This window comes from Oenanthe melanoleuca, chromosome 1 (assembly GCF_029582105.1).
Source record: "Oenanthe melanoleuca isolate GR-GAL-2019-014 chromosome 1, OMel1.0, whole genome shotgun sequence".
NCBI classification, from domain to species: domain Eukaryota; kingdom Metazoa; phylum Chordata; class Aves; order Passeriformes; family Muscicapidae; genus Oenanthe; species Oenanthe melanoleuca.
In genome coordinates this window covers 111498566-111521065 of record NC_079333.1, presented here as the reverse complement: position 1 = coordinate 111521065, position 22500 = coordinate 111498566, and the positions used below count along the sequence as shown (strand labels likewise).

At 59.7% G+C, this 22500-nt stretch overlaps 1 protein-coding gene across 3 annotated transcripts in view; it reads left to right on the top strand.

The window, feature by feature from the left end:
• Positions 1-22500, top strand: part of STIM1 (stromal interaction molecule 1) — a 50580-nt gene that overhangs the window by 22751 nt on the left and 5329 nt on the right. Inside the window, exons 6-11 of one of the 3 annotated variants that reach the window (XM_056488864.1) lie at positions 650-827; positions 7662-7829; positions 9469-9569; positions 10344-10579; positions 13028-13108; positions 16434-16497. In XM_056488864.1, the coding sequence (XP_056344839.1) occupies positions 650-827; positions 7662-7829; positions 9469-9569; positions 10344-10579; positions 13028-13108; positions 16434-16497 (828 nt within the window). Of the gene's footprint in view, positions 1-649; positions 828-7661; positions 7830-9468; positions 9570-10343; positions 10580-13027; positions 13109-16433; positions 16846-22500 lie in introns of all 3 variants that reach the window. The other 2 variants (XM_056488881.1, XM_056488872.1) reach the window with 2 other exon arrangements.

Genomic DNA, 22500 nt, shown 5'->3' with positions numbered 1-22500 from the left:
CAGTGTCCCTGCCAGGGCAGGGTGCTCTCACCTGCTGATTCCTGGTGCTGGGGCTGGTTCCTTCTGACCTGCAAGAGTCAGAGGATTTGGGCATTGCCCTGAGCCAGGTGCAGCAGCCCCTGGAACCTCATGAGGCTCTCGTGGTGCCCCTTGTGCCAGGTGCCCCTGCCCTGCTCAGCTACAAACATCCACAATGGCCCCTCCTCTGTGCTCCCAAACTCCACATTTATCCCCTGGCCAGGCAGCAGGGGACACCTCATCAGTGTGTCACTTGTGTGAGGGGACTGCTGGGCAGAGCTGCTCCTGCTGGGCTGGGCTGGTTCTGCTGGGCTGGGCTGGTTCTGCTGGGCTGGGCTGCTCCTGCTGGGCAGTGCTGGTCCTGCTGGGCAGTGCTGGTCCTGCTGGGCAGTGCTGGTCCTGCTGGGCTGTGCTGGTCCTGCTGGGCTGGGCTGGTCCTGCTGGGCAGTGCTGATCCTGCTGGGCAGTGCTGCTCCTGCTGGGCAGTGCTGCTCCTGCTGGGCAGTGCTGCTCCTAATGGGCAGTGCTGATCCTGCAGTGCTGCTCCTGCAGTGCTGCTCCTGCTGGGCAGAGCTGTCCCTGTCCCCAGCCTGTCCCCATGCCCAGCCCAGCCCATTCTGTCCCTGGCCAGGCTGCAGAAGGCTCAGGAGGAGCACCGCTCGGTGGAGGTGGAGAAGGTGCACCTGGAGAAGAAGCTGCAGGACGAGATCAGCATGGCCAAGCAGGAGGCGCACCGGCTGCGCGAGCTGCGCGAGGGCACCGAGAACGAGCTCAGCCGCCAGAAGTACGCGGAGCAGGAGCTGGAGCAGGTGAGGCTCACCTGGCTGCCCTGCACTGAGCCACGGGCTGGGCACTGCTGCCTGCGACCTGGGGAGCATGGGAACAGGGTCTGTGCTGGCAGAGCCCTAAAACCCCATTTAATCCCAGCCTGCCATGGGGACACCTCCCACTGTCCCAGTGTCCAACTGGAACTGAACACTCCAGGGATCCAGGGGCAGCCACAGCTGCTCTGGGAATCCATCCCAGCCCCTCCCAGGGAACAATTCCTAATTCCCAATATCCCATCAAACCCTACTCTGCAGCCATTCCCTGTGTCCTGTCCCTCCCTGCCTTGTCCCCAGTCCCTCTCCAGCTCTCCTGGATCCCTCCAGGCCCTGCCAGGGGCTCTGAGCTCTCCCTGCAGCTCCTCCTGCCCAGGTGAGCACCCCCAGCTCTCCCAGCCTGGCTCCAGAGCTCTCCAGCCCTGCAGCAGCTCTGTGTCCTGGCACTGTGTGGGGCTGTCCTGGCTCCAATGTCCCTGTCACCAACAGACAGTTCCCAGTGCCAGTCCTGGCTCCCAGGGGACACCAGTCCTCACTGCTCTCCACCACCCCTGAATCCAGTGGTGCTGCTGCTCCTCTGCCTTTGCTTTCCCACTCCCCTTGGTGGAGGAAAAGCCCCAGTCTCTTTTCCAGAGTGTCCATTCCACATCCCAGTCACTGCCATGGGGCCAGGTGCTGTGACATCCCAGCAGGACAGAGTGTTGGACCTGCCCTGGAGCTCAACCTCTGGGATCTGTGACTCCCTCCCCAGCCCATGCAGTCTCTGTGTTTGTGTTCATGGTTTTGGGACAGGTTTAGAATGAGTCCAGTCCTGGTTTCCATGTTTTCTCGTGGATCAGAGGGGTGTGTTAGGGGTGTGTGTTGGGTGTGTCAGGGGTGTGAGAGGTGTGTCAGGGGTGTGTCAGGGGTGTTTAAGGGGTGCACTCTGACCCCATCCAGTGCAGCCATTCCCCAGCACTGCCAGGGCCACCACTGACCATGTCCCCAGTTGCCACATGCCATTCAGTCCCTCCATGGATGTGACTCCAGCCTGTGCCAGGGCTGGACAACCCCTGCCATAAGGAAATCTTCCCAGTGTCCAGCCTCAACCTGCCCAAACCCACAAGCAAGTCCAAACCCACAATCCCAGTAGCTGCTTCCTGTCTCACCTGAGGGACTGTTCTCACCTGGCTCTGAGTTACAGATCAGTTCAAACTGAAGCTGGGAGCCAGGCATGAGCCAGTGTCCTGGTGTGAGGGACAGGTGTCTGCCAGTAAGGGCAGGAGCTTCTCTTTGAAATGGAGAATGCAAACCCCCTCCCTCCAAAGTATTATCATTGTGAAATTAAGGGGCTCTCAGGCAAAGAGATGGGAATTAGGAGTAACAGTTCTTTACTAGGAAAATTAAAATAGCAATGCAGTATTACACAGAACAATCCCAACCCTGCCAGAGTCAGAATCCAAGCTGACACCCGTCAGTCAGTCAGGGTGTTGGCACAGTCCCATTCCATGGTGGCTGCATCCTCCTGCAGGGGCAGATGTGGTTCAGCTGGAGCAGTGCTCCTGGAGAAGGTGCAGTTTCCTCTGAAGCTCCAGGGATGATGTGCAAAGGTCTGGTTTTCCTCTGGAATCCAGTGGGAAGAAGGTTCCTTGGTGTCCAAAATGTCAGTTTTTATCTGGGTAGGAAAGGCTTGGCTCCTCCCCTGGCTGGAGCATCTCCCAGTGGGATGATGGAATTTTATCAGTCATGCCCTGGGACTCAGTGGCCATGAACAGGAGATATCTCCTGGAGGGAGGATGGGCTGTGGGAAGATAAAGATGATTGCCCAGCTGGTTTAAAGATGGCCCATGAGCAGATAATGTGTGCCAGGAGATCAGGGGCACTGCCCCAGCTGGGTTAACAGATGGGACAGAATCCACATTTCTGGTCACATCAGCCCAGCAGGTTCCTGGGACACTCCAAGGCTGTGTGTGCCCTCCCAGCTGTGCCCACTCTTTTTTGTCACCATGGGAAGAAATCAAGGCAGGAGTGCAGGGCTTGCCCTGGCAGGGCAGGAGGGTGTCCTGGGAGCCCTGGGGCAGTGCAGGGGTGCAGACAGTGAATTCCTGGGCATTGTCCCTGCCTGCCTGGGGAGCAGAGCCCAGGTGTCTGATCCAGGAGGATCCCTCCTGTGGCCACCCAGCCCCTCCATGGCTTCCTTTCCAGCTGTGGTGTCCATCCTGACCCAGACCCTGGGGCAGTGTGCTCTGGGCAGCAGGCAGGGCTGGCTCAGACAGAACCCCCCATGCCAGCTGCCCCAGCTCTCAGCCCCTGCCCTTCCCCCTGAGCAGCCCGGGCAGCCAGCGCTGGCCTGACCTCAGTGCACCTCAGGGCACCTCAGCAGGTGAGTACTGCAGTGTCCCACCTGACCACTGTGTGACTGTAACCCCAGCACCGCCCCAGCAGCTCCAGGACACCTGTGACATTAACCAGTCACCCCCAGTGACCCCACAGCTCCTCCCAGTTCAGCATCCTCCCTGCTCCCAGAGAGGCTTAACCAGCACCTCCTCCTGCACCAGCTGACTCCTGTCACCAAAGCACCCTGCAGGGTTTGGGTGGTCCTGCTGGAGAAGTGTGCTGTCCCCAGGATCTTCATCCATCCCCTCTCCTCCCTGGGTCACCCTCCACAGACCCCAGTGGGGCCCAGAGAGCACTGACACAATTGTGGAGTAGAATCCCAGACTGGTTTGGGCTGGAAAGACCTTAAATCCCATTTAATCCCAGCCCAGCCATGGCAGGGACACCTCCCACTGTCCCAGTGTCCCACTGGAACTGAACATTCCAGGGATCCAGGGGCAGCCACAGCTGCTCTGGGAATCCATCCCAGCCCCTCCCAGGGAACAATTCCTAATTCCCAGTATCCCATCAAACCCTACTCTGCAGCCATTCCCTGTGTCCTGTCCCTCCCTGCCTTGTCCCCAGCCCCTCTCCAGCTCTCCTGGATCCCTCCAGGCCCTGCCAGGGGCTCTGAGCTCTCCCTGCAGCTTCTCCTCTCCAGGTGAGCACCCCCAGCTCTCCCAGCCTGGCTCAGAGCTGTCCAGCAGCTCCCTGCCTGCTCTGGGCTCTCTCTTAGAGCTCCACATCCTCCAGGGCTGGGGGCAGCACACTGGGGATCTCACCAGGACAAGGAATAGCTTTTTATAAAATTTCCCTCTAAATTGTTACTCTTAGTGATCCAGATGGGATCTTAAAGATCTTCCCAGGAGGATGGAGACACACAAAATAATTCCTGTTTGCACAGATTCCCTGCAGAACCATGAGGGTTTGGGTTGTGGACACTCATTTTAGCCACTGGTCCTTGCCTGTTCCACAGCACCTCCCTTTCCCACCATTCCTAAAAACTTTGTTCCTGTGAGTTTTACGAGCACTCCCCTACCCCAATACCCAGTGACAGATTTCCTGTGTTTTCTCTGTGTTCCCAAATCCCTCATGCCTGGGAGTGATGCTCAGAGTTCTGCTGAGGTGGGAGCAGCTGCTGCTGCTCCAATGGGAAAATTCAGGAAAAACCCAGACTCTGGGACTGAATTTGGCACTCTGGGACTGGTTTGGGCAATTTCATACTGAGCAACCCCAAATCACACACAGGTGGTAGCAGTGATTCACCTCCTGTGTGTGGTGCCTGGGGGCTGCTCCTGGATGGATGGTCCTGATGAAATCCAGAATTTAAGAGTATCTGCCTGTACCCAGGGGCCTCAGCTCCCTAAACTCCCCTGGGCTGGGCTCAGTGAGACTGAGTTAAAGAACACAGGCAGGGAGCAGCTCCAAATGTGAGCAGTCCTCCAAAAAAACGTTCTGTGCATCCACCCACCTGGGAGGGAAGGGCTGGGATGGGCAGGGGCAGGGGAAGGGCTGGGATGTGCAGGGGCAGGGATGGGATGGGCAGGGGGAGCTCTGGGATGGGCAGGAGAAGGGCTGGGATGGGCAGGAGAAGGGCTGGGATGGGCAGGAGAAGGGCTGGGATGGGCAGGGGGAGCTCTGGGATGGGCAGGGGAAGGGATGGGATGGGCAGGGGAAGCTCTGGGATGGGCAGGGGCAGGGGGAGCTCTGGGATGGGCAGGGGGAACTCTGGGATGGGCAGGGGGAGCTCTGGGATGGGCAGGAGGAGCTCTGGGATGGGATGGGGCAGGGGAAGCTCTGGGATGGGCAGGGGGAGCTCTGGGATGTGCAGTGGAAGCTCTAGGATGTGCAGGAGAAGCTCTGGGATGGGCAGGGGAAGCTCTGGGATGGGCAGGAGGAGCTCTGGGATGTGCAGGAGAAGCTCTGGGATGTGCAGGAGGAGCTCTGGGATGGGCAGGGGAAGCTCTGGGATGGGCAGGGGGAGCTCTGGGATGGGCAGGGGGAGCTCTGGGATGGGCAGGAGAAGCTCTGGGATGGGCAGGGCAGGGGACCTGTAGGAGCTGCTCTGGGTGGAGGCAGAGCTGCGAATCCCCTCCCACCCCTGAGCTGGGGCTGCTCTGGGGCTCAGTGCCCCTTCCCTGCTCTCTCTCCTGGGATGTTTTTTCCATCCTTCACTGCCCCAGGCTGGGACACATTCCCTTGTCAGGCATTGGGGGTGTTTGCACTATTTAATCAGTGCTTTGTCTCTGTTTCTTCTGCCTTCACTCAGAGCCAGGATTAAAAAATACACAAAGGAAATGAATTTTTTTTAGCTCAAGCTTGGTTGTTTATTAAATCTTATCTATAGTACAGAGAGTTCAGTAACACCTCTAACCACCTGCTGGAGTTGAGCAACATGGAGTCAGATCCAGCTGCTGCAAGGTCTCTTAAAGCTGCACAGCCCAACAGAGAATTATCACCTGTATTATTTATCCTTTTAACCCTATAACCAAACTCCCATGACCCTCAGTGTGGCAATGACCAACCAGAAACTCCTCCTGAAACCCTGAGAAGAAGATGAGCACCCAAACAGACACCAAAATCCTCCATCTTGTCCCACACCCATTGCTGCATTATAAAAACCCCAAATTCCAAACCCTTCACCGTGTGAAATCACACATTTCTATTTAACTGCACACCCGTGACTTTAACTCCATCACTCCCAATTTGGGAGCTTCTCCAGGGGGCCAGTGCCAGAAAGCTCCAAAATTCCAAATTTTTGGGATCCAACAAGGCTTTTTTTTTTTTTTTTTTTTTTCTTAGAGTCAGGATTAAAAGCACTACAGACAGTATTTTTTGTTTGCACTCAGATGTTTATTAATTTTTATTTATGTTACAGTGAGTTCTACAGCACTTTTAGCTAACAGGCTAAAAATGGAGTCACATCTTTTTCTCTACCAGGCCTTGTAAGGGCAAATTGTCTAATTAAGAATAGACACCTAAATTATTTTTATTTTTAATTTAATAATTAATCATCTGTGGCCTGTACTGCAGATTTTTTTTATTTAATTACACAGTACTTCCTAAACTCATGAAGAAGAAAGTGAAAATGAAGGAAACTTCTGTTCCAAAGCTTCTATTTTGCTTTTTATATATTATTACCTTTTAAGACTTTATATTTTAATTTTTTCACTACGTGCTGTCACACACTCCCATTCAAACCACACACTTTTAATTCTGGTTGTATTAACTTTGGGGGGTTTTTCCACCACCTCAGGTGCAGTGCAGAGTTCTCCTGGGGTCGGTGCCTGCAGCACAGAAAGTCCCAAACTCTCAGGGTTCCAACACCTGGGGAGGTTTTGGTGTTTCCGTGGGGCTGGCAGGGAGGGGACGAGCTGGGGAGGGGACAGGGGCTGGCAGGGAGGGGACAGGGGCTGGCAGGGAGGGGACGAGCGGGGGGAGGGCTCTGTGTCACCATTGCTCTGTCCCCACAGCTCTGTCCCCATGGCTGTGTTCCCACAGTGTCCCCACATCTCTGTCCCCACAGTGTCCCCATGGCTCTGTCCCCATATCTCTGTCCCCACAGCTCTGGTGGCTCTGTCCCCACAGCTCTGTCCCTATGACTGTGTCCCTATGGCTCTCCCCACCGTGTCCCCATGGCTCTGTCCCCACGGCTCTGTCCCTGTGTCCATGTCCCTGTCCCCATAATGTCCCTATGGCTGTGTCCCTATCCCCACAGTGTCCCCATGCTGTCCCCGTGTCCCTGTCCCCACGGTGTGTCACAGTGTCTCACACTGTCCCCACGCTGTCCCTGTCCCCATGCTGTCCCACACTGTCCCCACGGTGTCTCACACTGTCCCCACGGTGTCCCCACGGTGTCTCACACTGTCCCCACACTGTCCCCACGCTGTCCCCAGGTGCGCATGGCGCTGAAGAACGCCGAGAAGGAGCTGGAGTCCCACAGCAGCCCCTGTCCCCATGCTGTCTCACACTGTCCCCACAGTGTCTCACAGTGTCTCACACTGTCCCCACAGTGTCCCCACGGTGTCTCACACTGTCTCCACGGTGTCTCACACTGTCCCCACACTGTCCCCTGCTGTCCCCAGGTGCGCATGGCGCTGAAGAACGCCGAGAAGGAGCTGGAGTCCCACAGCAGCCCCTGTCCCCATGCTGTCTCACACTGTCCCCACACTGTCCCCACGGTGTCTCACACTGTCCCCACGGTGTCCCCACGGTGTCTCACGCTGTCCCCTGCTGTCCCCAGGTGCGCATGGCGCTGAAGAACGCCGAGAAGGAGCTGGAGTCCCACAGCAGCCCCTGTCCCCATGCTGTCCCCGTGTCCCTGTCCCCATGGTGTCTCACAGTGTCCCCACGGTGTGTCACAGTGTCTCACGCTGTCCCCACACTGTCCCACACTGTCCCCACGGTGTCTCACACTGTCCCCACGGTGTCCCCACGGTGTCTCACGCTGTCCCCTGCTGTCCCCAGGTGCGCATGGCGCTGAAGAACGCCGAGAAGGAGCTGGAGTCCCACAGCAGCTGGGCGGCGCCCGAGGCGCTGCAGAAGTGGCTGCAGCTGACACACGAGGTGGAGGTGCAGTACTACAACATCAAGAAACAGAACGCAGAGAAGCAGCTGCTGGTGGCCAAGGAGGGGGTGAGAGCTGGGGCAGGTTTGGGGACACCTGGGGCAGCCTGGGGGAGGTTTGGGGACACCTGGGGCAGCCTGGGGGAGGTTTGGGGACACCTGGTTCCTCTGCATCTTTGCTGTTTTGTGGAATCCTGGAATCCCAAAATGGGCAGGGTTGGGTTGGGTTGGGTTGGGTTGGGTTGGGTTGGGAGGGACCTCAGAGCTCATCTCGTTCTGTGGCAGGGACACCTTTGATTGTCCCAGTGTCCAGCCTGGCCTTGGGCACTGCCAGGGATCCAGGGGCAGCCACAGCTGTGCCAGCCCTGCCCACCCTGCCAGGGAACAATTCCTAATTCCCAATATCCCATCCAGCCCTGCCCTCACTCAGCCCAAGGGCAGTTTCTCTCTCCACACCCTAAATTTGCATCTTATAAAAGTGCAGAACAAGTGAGGTGTGAGATGAGGATGAGGATCAGGATCAGGATCAGGATAAGGAGGATGATGAGGAGGGTGAGGATGAGGATAAGGAAGAAGATGAGGATCAGGATAATGAGGAGGATGATGAGGATGAGGATCAGGATAATGAGGAGGATGAGGATGAGGACGATGCTCCTGAGCCACGGCAGGTCCCAGGCTGGGCTCTGTTGCAGCCTGCAGCCCTGGGAGCCTGGGGCAGGGACTGCTGCCCTGGGTACTCGTGGGCAGGAGGCTCTGGAGCTCTCCCCAATCCCTGCTGCAGGTGAGGAGCTGCACAGGCAGGGAATCATCCCCAAATTCCCCTCTGGGCTTCCTGTGCCAGCCCTGAGGGTGAGCCCAGGGAGCTGCTGTGGCTCCTGCTGGTCCCCATGGCCATGTGGGGCCAGCAGAGCTGGCAGGAGGGAAATAAACCCCTGTCTGCCTTCATCTGCTTTGACTGGGAACATTTAACATTCCAGCAGTTTTCCTGTGCCAGTTCTTGCATCCCCAGCCTTGCTCTCCCAGGTTCATGTGCCTGCAGCTGGGAATGGAAGAGCTGTGGGAGGAGACTTGAATTGTTGATAGAATGGCACAAACTCAACCTCAAACCAAAAATCTTCCTCAGCCCACACCCTGGGGTGTGTTTGTGGTTATTCAGGGGGAGAGGGGGATGGTTCATAGAATTCATGGTCTGGGTTGGGGAAACCCTCAGAGACATTCAAGTCCCCCCCAGCAGTGCCCAGGCCACCAGTGCCCCATGTCCCCAGTGCCACATGCACAGGCTGTGAGATCCCTGCAGGGATGGGGACTCCAGCTCTGCCCTGACAGTTCAGCCTTTTCACTTCAGGTCCCTCTGACATTTGGGGAATGGGAGAAAGGAGCATGAAATGCTCAAGCTGCTCCTCCTGCTGGTGAACTGCACACCCCAGAGTCAGGGGACATCAGTGACATCCCTCAGTGCCACCATCCCACTATTGCACACCTGTGCAGAGTGTCAGGGGACATCAGTGACATCCCTCAGTGCCACCATCCCACTATTGCACACCTGTGCAGAGTGTCAGGGGACATCAGTGACATCCCTCAGTGCCACCATCCCACTATTGCACACCTGTGCAGGTGCTGCTCCAGTCCCAGCCCATGCAGGGTGTCCATGGCTGGAGGAAATTTCAGTTTGTCGTCTTCCTGTGACCTTCCTCTGTTGTTATTCCAGGCTGAAAAGATCAAAAAGAAGCGAAACACCCTTTTTGGGACCTTCCATGTTGCTCACAGCTCCTCTCTGGATGATGTTGATCACAAAATCCTAACTGCCAAGTGAGTGTCTGCCCAGCACCTCCCTCACCTCACCCAGCCATGGCAGGGACACCTCCCACTGTCCCCAATGTCCAGCCTGGCCTTGGGCACTGCCAGGGATCCAGGGGCAGCCACAGCTGTGCCAGCCCTGCCCACCCTGCCAGGGAACAATTCCTGCCCCAGATCCCACCCAGCCCTGCCCTCTGGCACTGGGAGCCATTCCCCCTTGTTATTTTCTCTGGATACTTCAGCTACCGCTGCAGTTTTAAATTGCATCATTTCAATTTAAGTTTTAAACATGCCCGGAATGGGAATGAGAAGTGTCTGCAATGGCAGCACACCCAGCTGGGCTGTGCCCCAGGGGGCTCAGGGCTCTGCCCCAGTGTCTCAGGGCCATGCCCCTCACTGCCCCAGTGTCTCAGGGCTGTGTCCCCTCACTGCCCCAGTGTCCCCGTGCTCCCCCATGTATTTCAGGGCTGTCCCCTCACTGCCCCAGTGTCTCAGGGCCCTGCCCCTCGCTGCCCCAGGTATTTCAGGGCTGTCCCCTCACTGCCCCAGTGTCTCAGGGCTGTCCCCCTCACTGCCCCACTGTCCCCGTGCTCCCCCATGTATTTCAGGGCTGTCCCCTCACTGCCCCAGTGTCCCTGTGCTGTCCCCTCACTGCCCCAGTGTCCCCGTGCTCCCCCATGTATTTCAGGGCTGTCCCCTCACTGCCCCCGTGTCTCAGGGCTGTGTCCCCTCACTGCCCCAGTGTCCCTGTGCTGTCCCCTCACTGCCCCCGTCCCTGTGCCCCAGGCAGGCGCTGAGCGAGGTGACGGCGGCGCTGCGGGAGCGCCTGCACCGCTGGCAGCAGATCGAGCTGCTCTGCGGCTTCCAGATCGTCAACAACCCCGGCATCCCCTCGCTGGCCTCCGCCCTCAACATCGACCCGGGCTGGATGGGCCCCGCCCGCCACAACCCCTCCCACCTCATCATCACCGACGACGTGGATGACCTGGACGAGGAGCTGGTGTCACCCCTGTCCATGCAATGTACGGCTGGGGTGGGGGGGAAATGGGGTGGGGATGGGGGTGGGGGATAGGGGATGGGGATGGGGAATGGGAATGGGGATGGGGATGGGGAAAATGGAATGGGGAATCGGGATGGGAATGGGAATGGACAATGGGAATGGGAGTGGAGAGCTCCCTGGGAATGGGAGCTACCTGGGGATGTGGGTTCCATGGGAATGGGGGGCTCCCTGGGAATAGGGGTTCCTCATTAATGGAGGCTCTCCTTGGGAATGAGGGCTCCATGGGAGTGGGGGCTCTCTGAGAGTGGAGGTTTTGGAGACTTCCCTGGGAGTGCAGCTCTAGGGACTCCCTGGGAATGGGGGCTGTGTCTGCTGGGCTTGGGGGCTGTGACTCAGAGCGGACCTGGGTCTGTAGCTCACCTGGGTCTGTAGCACTCCTGGGTCTGTAGCTCACCTGGGTCTGTAGCTCACTTGGGTCTGTAGCTCACCTGGGTCTGTAGCTCACCTGGGTCTGTAGCTCACCTGGGTCTGTAGCACACCTGGGTGTGTAGCTCACCTGGGTCTGTAGCTCACCTGGGTCTGTAGCTCACCTGGGTCTGTAGCACACCTGGGTGTGTAGCTCACCTGGGTCTGTAGCACACCTGGGTCTGTAGCACACCTGGGTCTGTAGCACACCTGGGTCTGTAGCTCACTGGGTGTGTAGCTCACCTGTTTCTGTAGCTCACTGGGTCTGTAGCTCACCTGGGTGTGTAGCTCACCTGTTTCTGTAGCTCACCTGGGTGTGTAGCACACCTGGGTCTGTATCTCACCTGGGTGTGTAGCTCACCTGTTTCTGTAGCTCACCTGCCTCAGGAGGGATGAACTGATCCAAGCTGGGGTTCCATGCCCAGGGACACAGCTGGTCCCTCAGGTGAGGAGCATCCCTGGCAGGCCAGCCCTGCTGGGAGTTTGCTGTGGAGCTGTTCATCCCAGCAGAGCTGCTCATTTGGAAACTTAATCAGCATTTCAGTCTGTGCTGCTCTGCTCAGCTCAGGGGTTCAGGCATTTACCAAACCCCAGCCATGGGTAGGCATGGCAGTGAGGAGAGGGGATTATCCCAGTGTCCCCTTTTTTTGGGATGTGAAGGGCTGGGGAAGCAGCTGTCTGCCAGGCTCAGCTCCCAGCTCTGTGCAGGGCTGGGGTCACCCAGGCACCCCCTGTCCCTGTGGGCACAAGGAGCAGCTCCCAGGGTGGCTGTCCCTGCTCTGGCCAGCCCAGGTCCCACAGAGGGGCTGAGCATGGATCACCCTGTGCTGTGCCCCCAGCTGGCCTGGGGACACTGTCAGTGTCACTGTCACCTGCTCTGCAGCAGCCTGGGCACAGACCCTGCCCTGCTTCTCCCAGGGGAATTTCCCAGAGCTCAAAGAGCTGAAGGGCAGTGACAGGGCCTGAGGGCACAGCCCCTGATCCTGGCACTGCCATGGAACCATGGATCACTGAGGGCATTGGAAGGACCTTGAATCCCATTTAATCCCACCCCAGCCATGGCAGGGACACCTCCCAGTGCCCCAAATCCCAGTGTCCAGCCTGGAGCTGGGCACTGCAGGGATCCAGGGGCTGCTCTGGGTGATTCAATGCAGGCAGGGCAGTTTGGGGGAGCAGGAGGGTGTCAGGGCTGGCACCCTGTGCTGCAGGAGCTGCCCTGTGTGCCAGGGCCACGTCCCCTGGGGCTGGGGCTGTGCTCTGGTGCTGGGGAGCTCCAGGGGCAGAGCCAGGGGCAGGGCAGGACCAGGGGCAGGACCAGGGGCAGGTGCTGGGGGCAGGGCAGGGGCAGGGCAGGGGCAGGTGCTGGGGGCAGGGACAGGGGCAGGGACAGGGGCAGGTGCTGGGGGCAGGGACAGGGGCAGGGGCAGGACCAGGGGCAGGTGCTGGGGGCAGGGCAGGACCAGGGGCAGGGGCAGGGGCAGGGGGCAGCAGAGCTCTGAGGCTTTGGGCAGTGCAGGAGGAACAGGGGTCCCTGCTTGTTCCCAGGGGGCTGAGCCACAGTTTGTGGGGTCAGCTGAGCTTGGGGCCATCCCAGCTTCAGGGAGCAGAGACCTCCTGCTCCTTGTCACCACAGACTGGAGCTGGCATCTCCAGAAAGCCCTGGCACAGCCCAGCTGGGCTCTGAGCTTGGGGCAGCCCCAGGTGACACCAGGTGGGAGCCTTCAGCCCTGGTTTCAGCCTCAGCTTCTTCCCACTGGGCTGAGACATTTCCAGGGAGCATTTCCAGTCCCATCACCCCAGGGCTGGGCAGAGCCTGCCCACCCTCCTGAACCCTGGGCACCCCAGTCCCCAGAGCAAGGCAGCCTTTCCCTGGAGGATTCTCTTCCTTTGTACAAACCCTCAGGAGAGCAGTGCTGAGCTTCTCCTGCCCAGATGTGTGCTGAGGACCCGTGGTGCTTCTCCCAGTAAATGCCATCTCTGTTTCCTGTCCCCTGGCTGCCCCCAGATGCAGCCTGGCTTTTGGGGCGCAGGTTCAGCGACCGCTCCTCGCTGTCCTCGGAGGATCAGTCCCTCTGGAAATACCCTGGTTTGGTTCTCTTCAATTGTATTTTCCTTTTTTTTATTATTCTGCCCTCTGGCCTTCTTCTGGACTAAAACACATCCACCAGTTTTCCATCTTTCTGCCACAGGAACTAATGACTGTGTCTCCTCTCCGAGCACCTGCACTAACCCCAGGAAGAGTCTGGTGGGATGAAGAATCTCAGCTGCAGCTGCTGGGTGCAGTTAGGGAGTCTGGAGGCTTGGACTCACTCCATTTCACCTGAGGTGGAGATGGAGGTCCCAGTGAGGCCAGGAGGAGGTGACAGCATTCCTGTCCCATCCCACCTCCTCCCTCCCTGCAGGTGCTGCCAGTGCTGTGTTCCCTCAGAACCCCTAAATTCAATTCTGAGCAGTGCCACCTCCTAGGGAAGCCTGTCCCTAGAGCCCCAGTGCCACCTCCTAGTGCCACCTCCTAGGGAAACCTGTCCCCTGCAGCCCCAGTGCCACCTCCTAGTTAAACCTGTCCCTGCAGCCCCAGTGGCACGGGGGTGGCACTCAGCCTCCTGGCCCTGGCTTCCCCTGGCAGCCCTCCCTTGGGGGCACAGCTGGCTGTGCCAGCCTCCAGCAGGGAGGGTTTTCCCCTGCTGGGCAGGGAACGTGGGGAGTGCTGGTAAAACCTGTGTCTGGAGGGTCTGTGCTCCACAGCTCATTGCAGGGTAAGTGCTGGAGAAGGAGAGCACAGAGGTGCTGAGCTGGGAAATGAGGGGTGGAACACCAGGGAAGGAACAGGGAATCTGCAGGGGAAAAAGAAACCTGCAGTAGAAACCCAAAACCCCAGTGAGTTACTCTGCAGTCAGATCCCTGTGAGCCCTCCACAGTGAGGTTCCCAAATTGGAATTGCAGCTCTGGAGCTGAAAAACAAAATCTTGCAATAGGAGGTGGATGGTGGAAAACTCCAGGTGCAGGGATGGGCACTGCAGGGAGCAAGGAGCAGCAAACCTGAGCAGTGGGAAGGCTGGGATTCACCCTGGGGGTGTGGAAACAGCCAAACTGCCAGAATTATTCCTTCTTCCACTGGAAATGTGTCCCTGTGGATCCTTCAGCCCTGAGCCCTTGTGCCAGAGGAGCCCTGGCTGTCCAGCTGGCAGTTCCCAGAGCAGGGGTTGCTGGTTCTTCCATTCCCAAAGGAGCTCTCCTCCTGCTCCATTTCTGAGCTTTCCTGTCTCTGCATCTTTTTAACCCATCTGTACATTCATTTCTTATGCACATAAGAAATCCTGAGCAGTCCTGAACACCTTATCTCCTGCCAAAGGAGGAACATCTTGTGTGGGAGGGCAGCAGGGGGATGGCAGGAAGCCAGGTTGGCAGGTTTGGGGTGGGCTGCAGCCCTGGGGTCCCATTTCCCTGTGAGGGGAGAATCCCAGCCCCAGGCAGGGGAAGGGCCCTGCCCTGGCTCTGGGGGTGGCCCTGGGGCAGTGTGGGGCACAGGGATTGCTTCACCTCAGCCAGGAGTGGCCACTGGGCTGAGATCCCCAGGAGCTTTGAGGGCAGCTCAGGAACTGTGCTGGGGCTCATTCCCACATGGGCCCCCAAACCAGGGGGATTGGCAGCCAGAGGAGAATATTCCTCAGGCTGATCAGTCCCAGGGTCATGGAACAGGCTGGGAGCAGCTGGGGCCACTGGGGGCAGAGTCACCTGTTCAGGCATGGAGGAGTCAGGAGTGAATCCCAGAAACTCTGGGCTGGAGGGACCTTAAATCCCATTTAATGCCCCCGCTGCCATAGGGACACCTCCCACTGCCCCAGGCTGCTCCAGCCCCAGTGTCCAGCCTGGAACTGAACATTCCAGGGATCCAGGGGCAGCCACAGCTCCAGCCCTGCCCACCCTGCCAGGAACAATTCCTGCCCAAAATCCCATCCACCCCCATATTTGCAACCAGCCAGGGAACTGCCCCATCCCTCTGAGTGTCCCAGGCCAGGCTGGGCACTGGAGCAGGGGCAGCTGGGGCAGTGGGAGGTGTCCCTGCCATGGCAGGGTGGGATTAAATGGGATTTAAGGTCCCTCAGCTGTGCTGGAATGGAGCAGAGCTGAGCTCTGGCACTGAGCTGCAGGTGCCAGCACTGAGCTGCTCACCTGGGGCTGCTGCTCTGGGCTCTGCAGGTGCCCCAGGGCTGGAGCCATGAGCTGTCTGAGGGGTGGGGTGGCCCTGGGTGGCCCAGCTGGGGCTCTCCAGGAGGGGTGGTGGCTCCAGGAATCCCACAGCCACTCTCTGTGCCAGGCAAGATGCTCAGATAAGGTGTTCAGGGTCACCTACATCAGCCATGCTGGACTTTGCCATGGGCTGGGCATTAATCCAGCATGTTCAGCACCAGCTGCAAGCTGCTTCTGCATTAAACAGGCCTTAATGCTGGCACGGGGCAGGGCAGGGCTGGTGGCACAGGGCAGTGGGGTGCTGCTGGGGTGGTGCTGCTGGGACTGGGATGGTGCAGTGGGACTGGGATGGTGCCAGTGGCAGTGGCACAGGGCAGTGGGCTGGTGCTGGGGTGGTGCTGCTGGGACTGGGATGGTGCTGCTGGGACTGGGATGGTGCTGTGGGACTGGGATGGTGCCAGTGGCACAGGGCAGTGGGGTGGTGCTGGTGGGATAGGGATGGTGGGACAGGGGCAGTGGGGTGGTGCTGGTGGGATGGTGCCAGCAGGACAGTGCCAGTAGGACAGGAGTGGTGGGACAGGAATGGTGGGACAGTGGCACTAGGACAGGAATGGTGGGACTGTGCCAGTGGGACAGTAGCAGTGGGATGGCACCAATGGGACAGTACTGGTGGGACAGTACCAGTGGGGTGGCATCAGTGGGAGGGACAGTGTCAATGGGATGGCACCAGTGGGATGGCACTGATAGGATGACACTGTTGGGATGGCACTGGTGGGACAGTGCTAGTGGGACAGTGCCAGTGGGATGGCACTGCTGGGATGGCACCAGGGGCACTGCTGGGATGGTTCCAATGGGATGGCACTGCTGGGATGGTTCCAGTGGGATGGCCCTGCTGGGATGGCACTGATAGGATGGCACTGCTGGGATGGCACCAGGGGGATGGTTCCAATGGGATGGCACTGCTGGGATGGCACTGTTGGGATGGCACTGCTGGGATGGCACCAGGGGGATGGTTCCAATGGGATGGCACTGCTGGGATGGCACCAGGGGGTTGGCCCTGCTGGGATGGCTCCAGGGGGATGTTCCAATGGGATGGCACTGCCGTGCTGTCCCTGCCGTGCTGTCCCTGCCGTGCTGTCCCTGCCGTGCCAGCCCTGGCAGTGCCCTAGCCCCGTGCCCATCCCCTCCCTCACCCCTCTCTCTCTCTCTGTCTCTTGCAGCCCCGGCCTTGCCCAGCAGCGTCCGGCAGCGCCTGGTGGAGCCGCCCGGGCCCGGCGCGCAGAGGTTGGTAGAGGGCGCGGTGCCCGAGGCTGGCAGCGGCCCTGGCACTGGCTCTGGCACCGGCCCTGGCACCGGCACCGGCCCTGGCCCCGGCCCTGGCCCCGGGCTGGCACGGCCCGGCCGCGCGGCGCCGCGCCGAGCGCCCAGCCTGGGCTGCGCACACGGACCTGGCGAGCCGGGCGCCAGCGCCTGCTCCTCCTGCTCCTGCTCCTCCGGCTGCGCTCCTGCTTGCCACCTCCACCCCATCTATTACCATCACACCACCTCTTATTTCCTCCAGATGGACTCCATCCCCGACCTGCCCCCTCCTGATGTCACCTCTGGAGCTGGCTGTCGCCCTGGCGGCTTTGGGTACATTGCTGTTTCTTCTCCTGCCTGCCGTGCCCACGGCTGCTGCTTGCTGGGGTGCTCTTCTCTCTCATCCTGCTGCCCTTCCCTTCGGCCTTTATTCCATGGTGTATCTGCTTCTGTTCCTCTCCCGAGCTGCTGGAGCCTCTGAGGAGGATCCCTTGGGCATCCCCAAGGTGCTCTGCTGGTGTTTCACTCTAGCTGAGCAAATGAGAGTTCCCAGTGCTCAGTATTCCCTAAACCAGGGGATGTGAGCAGGCAGCAGAACTGCTCACCAAACCTGGCCTGATTTGAAGCCTGGACCTCGTGGGTCCTCACCAGTGAATTGCAAACAGAGCATGGTGGGTGGGAGCAGGAGGCAGCAGTAGGAGACATTTGGGATGGTTTTCAGAATGGCAGTTCAGGAATGTGCTCTGGAGTGACCCCACCTCTGAGGAACGGGGTGTTCAGGCTAGGGAATGTCTGAGGAGGGAGTTGGAGCTGCTTCTGTTGGCTTTAGCTTGGTCCCCTTCAGTTGGAGAGCTGGCACATCCCAGGGACAGGTTATCCTCCATCCCTAAATCCCAGTTATCCACCATCCCTAACTCCCAGTTACCCTCCATCCCTAAATCCCACTTACTCTCCATCCTTAAATCCCAGTTACCCTCCATCCCTAACTCCCAGAGCTGTCCCAGCTCACTGTGCTGCTGACAGGACAGGAGTCCTGCCTGGTGCTGCAGGGGCCCTGGCAGGGTCAGGTGTGTGTGATGTGTCCCAAGCACAGGATCAGGTTCCTCAGGTGGCTCCCACCTGAGTGAGACCCTGCCAGCCTCGTCCCACGTCCCACGGGGCCAGGGGTGCAGCCAGTGCCCAGGTGTGTCCTGCAGGTTTGGGATCCCCTGGCTCAGGGATCTGTGCTCCTGCCCCAGGTGTCCCTGCAGGTTTGGAATCCCCTGGCTCAATGGGGTCTCTGCTCCTGCCCCAGGTTTGGGATCCCCTGGCTCAGGGATCTCTGCTCCTGCCCCAGGTGTCCCTGCAGGTTTGGAATCCCCTGGCTCAATGGGGTCTATGCTCCTGCCCCAGGTTTGGGATCCCCTGGCTCAGGGATCTCTGCTCCTGCCCCAGGTGTCCCTGCAGGTTTGGGATCCCCTGGCTCAGGGATCTGTGCTCCTGCCCCAGGTGTCCCTGCAGGTTTGGAATCCCCTGGCTCAATGGGGTCTATGCTCCTGCCCCAGGTTTGGGATCCCCTGGCTCAGTGGGATCTGTGCTCCTGCCCCAGGTGTCCCTGCAGGTTTGGGATCCCCTGGCTCAGGGATCTGTGCTCCTGCCCCAGGTGTCCCTGCAGGTTTGGGATCCCCTGGCTCAATGGGGTCTATGCTCCTGCCCCAGGTTTGGGATCCCCTGGCTCAGTGGGATCTGTGCTCCTGCCCCAGGTGTCCCTGCAGGTTTGGGATCCCCTGGCTCAATGGGGTCTATGCTCCTGCCCCAGGTTTGGGATCCCCTGGCTCAGTGGAATCTCTGCTCCTGCCCCAGGTTTGGGATCCCCTGGCTCAGTGGGATCTCTGCTCCTGCCCCAGGTGTCCCTGCAGGTTTGGGATCCCCTGGCTCAGTGGGATCTCTGCTCCTGCCCCAGCTGTCCCAGGCTCTCCCTGCAGGCAGTGGGAGGGCTGGGATGGAGCAGGGGGTGCTGTCCCTGCCAGCTGCTGCCTGTGGCCCTGCACAGCTCATTCCATCTCTGCTCCATGCTTTCTCCATTCACAGTTATAAACTCCCCTGATGCTCTGCATTGGGGTCAGGCTGCTGGGAGGAGGCTCAGGGTGAGGCAGAGGATGGGAAATGTCCTTCCAGTGTTTCTCCAGGCAGGGAAACATTCCCAGTCACCCCATCACCCATCCCAGCACATTGTCCCATTATCCCCTTGCCTGGGGTGCCCCCAGGTGCTGGGGTCTGTCCCTGCCCTGTTCCCAGTCCCTGGTTTGCTGTCCCACCCCCTCCCTGCCCTGTGGCAGAGCTGAGCAGCCCCAGGCACATCCTGGAGTCTGGAATAAGGAGGGGGAAATCCCTGCACCTGCTCCACAGTGCAGAATTAAAGAGCAGCAGCTCAGTTAATTCAGTGGTGGTTGGTTGGGGATGCTGAGAAGCAGAGTAATTAATTAATTAACTCCTACCAGTGGGAGCTCAGCTGCAGCTGTCCCAGTTGGGCTGGTGAGAGCTGGGAATGCTGCTGGTCCCTGCCTCCATGGCCTCCCTGACTCTGCAGGAGGGAGAGCCCCCCTGGCAGCCTGGGGCTCCTGCCCTGTGTCCAGAGGAGCTCTGAAATGTGATTTACTTCCACCTGGCATTAATTGCTGCCCAGGACAAAGCCTGAGTCCCTGCAGAGTGGCAGAGGGAAGTGGGATCTGGTGTGGGCAGGGAAGAGCCAGAGGTCACTGGGAGGGAAGGAGTGGGGCCAGAGCCCCCTGGTCACCCTGGGTGCAGCAGCACTGTCCCCTCCCTGCTCCCTGCAAGGCCTGGCCAGTGATGGAGGCAGGAGCTCCCAGCTGGGATTGGCTCCAGCTGCAGCACAGCAGGCAGCTCCCCTCATCCATCCCTGCTCAGCCCAGCAGCACAAGGGCAGAGATGGGTGGTGATGGCCAGAGATGAGGGTTTGTGGCTGCTCATGGTTTTATCCAGCTGCAGCACAGCAGGCACAGCTGGGTGGTGATGGCCAGACATGAGGGTTTGTGGCTGCTCATGGTTTTATCCAGCTGCATCATTAGCAGTTCTGCTTTGATGCACCCCAGAGCTGTGCTGCTCCCCCCTGGCACCCTGCTCCTGGAGCCTTTCCCTGCATCCCTGCAGCTGCACAGCCACAGGGGAGCCCAGAGAGGCCCCAGGGCAGAGCAGAGCCCAGGGACCCCTGGCTGCCTGGCAGAGGGAATGTGCCACCCTGGGGGCTGCTGCAGCTCTGGGCTCTGCCCCATCCACAGCCAAGGCTGGGCAGAGCTCCCAGGGGAAGCTCCAAGGAGCTGGGGGTCACTGTGCCCAGAGGGCAGCTGGGTCCCCCTGGCAGGGACCCCCCTCACCTCCTCACTCTCTGTTCTCTTTTGCAATTGGCTTCAGAGGATCCTGCAGCAATAAGGTCAGAGCGGCTCCGGGCTGGGGCAGAGGGGCTGGGGGGGCTGGGGGGCACAGAGCTCTGTGCTGCCAGGGTGCTCAGGGGCCACTGCTGGGGCTGGGAGAGCAGCCCCACATCCCACATCCCCAAATCCCCACATCCCACATCCCCAATCCTCTAATCCCCACATCCCCAATCCCCACATCTCTAAATCCCCACATCCCCAAATCCCCACATCCCCAAATCCCACATCCCCAAATCCCCAATCCCCACATCCCCAATCCCCAAATCCCCACAGGCAGCCCTGCTCCAGCAGGGAGGGGGAGTCGGGAACGCAGGGAAATGACGAACTCACAGCTCCTGCAGGGTGCAGGGCAGGAAGCTGCTGCTGGCTCTGTGTGTGTGGAGGCTGTGCCAAGCTCAGCCCCACGGCAGATTTGGGAATTTGCCATGAGAGAAGCCCTGGTGCCCCAGCACAGAGCCCAGCAGCCAGGCCAGGCCCAGGGGGAGGCAGCAGGGCTCTGTGCTGGGGCACAGCCAGGGCAGCTCCTGAGCACCCAGACACCTCCCTCAGGGGCTGCAGGGCTGGGGAAGCACAGCAGCTTGTTCTCCATCCTCCCCCTGCTCCTCCTCCACTCCCAGGCTTTCTGCACTCCAGCCTTTCCTTGTTCCATGCTCTGCTCTCTGCTTCTCCTGTCTGCCATCCCCATCTCCCCTCCCTGCCTCCCTGCTGGGGGATGAGGCAGGAGGAACAGACCCGTGGTGCCTGAGGCAGGTGGGTGCTGGCAGGAGCTCTGCAGGTGCTGGGAGGGCCTGGATCCATGGAGAGGAGCTGCTGGGTGGAGGAAGCTCCCAGGTGTTCTCTGTGCAGGGGGATGAGCTGGCAGGGGCTCCTGCTGCTCTGCAGAAACTTCTGGGGTCCCATCCCGTGTCCTGGGACAGCTTCTCCTCTTGAAAACGTGCAGGGAAGTGAGTGGGATGCAGGCTGAGCCTCACCAGGGCAATGGCAGCACCTGGGACTGCCCTTCCCTCCCTCTTGTCCTGCCATGGGCTCAGGAGTGGCCACTCCTCGTGCTGGGCCTGTCCCAGCCAGGATCCTGGGAATCCTGTCCCAGCCAGATCCTGGGAATCCTGTCCCAGCCAGGATCCTGGGAATCCTGTCCCAGCCAGGATCCTGGGAATCCTGTCCCAGCCAGAATCCTGGGAATCCTGTCCCAGCAGGATCCTGGGAATCCTGTCCCAGCCAGAATCCTGGGAATCCTGTCCCTGCCCAGCATCCTGGGAATCCTGTCCCAGCAGGATCCTGGGAATCCTGTCCCTGCTGTTGTGCACTGTGGGAACCACCAGGGAAAAGCTCATTTGGGGCTGTAGAAAACCCCGGGAGTTCCTGGCCATTGGTGTTCAGCTCCAAAAGCAGCCTGTGGGTGCCACAGCAGTGCAGGAGGTGCCTGTGCCAGCTGTCCTGCTCTGGGGGTGTCCCCTGGACTGTGGTGGCTGTGTCCTGGGTGCCAGGGTGTGCCCAGAGCCTGGCACTGCAGGGTGGGCACTGCTGCTGTCACCTGCTCCTCCCTCAGGAATCACAGCTGAGTTACAGCTGGAGAGGTTGTGTTTGAGCAGAGTTGGAATATTGGGAATTGTGTGCTCTTGTGCAGGCCCCCTGCATGAGCCCAGAGGGAGGAACTGGCTCCAGTGAGGGAGAGCCCATGTGGTGAATCCAGTCCAGGGCCCAGGATCCCCAAAACCAGCCAGGAGTGGGGACAGCACCCCCAATGTCACCAAGGATCCCCCAAAACAGCCATAGCAGGAATGGGGACAGCATCCCCAGCCCCTGTGCTGCAGGGAGAACAGCTGAGGATCCCCAAAAACATCCACAGCAGGAATGGGGACAGGACCCCCAGTGTCACCAAGGATCCCCAAAACCAGCCAGGAATAGGACAGCACCCCAGTCCCTGTGCTGCAGGGAGAACAGCTGAGGATCCCCAAAAACATCCACAGCAGGAATGGGGACAGGACCCCCAGTGTCACCAAGGATCCCCAAAACCAGCCAGGGGTGGGGACAGCACCCCAGTCCCTGTGCTGCAGGGAGGGCAGGCCCAGGAGGTGACACAGTGGCTGTGGTGGCACCAAGGCCCTGTCCTGCCCTGTCCCCCCTCCCAGCAGGAGCAGCTGTCCTGGGATCAGGTTCCCAGGGTGAAATCCCTGCTGGAGCAGAGCTGGGCTCCCAGCTGCTGCTGCCATGGCTCTGCTCCTGCCATGGACACCTGCAGGGCCCACAAGGAGCACTCACCCTCCTCACACAGCCCTGAACTCTCCTCAGTGCAAAGAATTCCTTTTTTTTTCCTGTGTTTGCTGCTCTCTGGCTGTTTTAAAGGATTTCTGTCACCCTCCTGTGGGGCTGTGGCAGCCAGGAGTGTTGGGTTGGATTTCCTGGGGGAGAAGGTGGAGTTGGGACACTGCTGGTGAAGGGATGGGTGTTGCTGTGCCCCATCCCCAGCCAGGGCACGCTGGGTCCCCCTGGGCACTCCCTGCATCCCTGCCAGGATCCCACCCTGCCTGACCCTGACCCTGCTCTGAGCAGCACC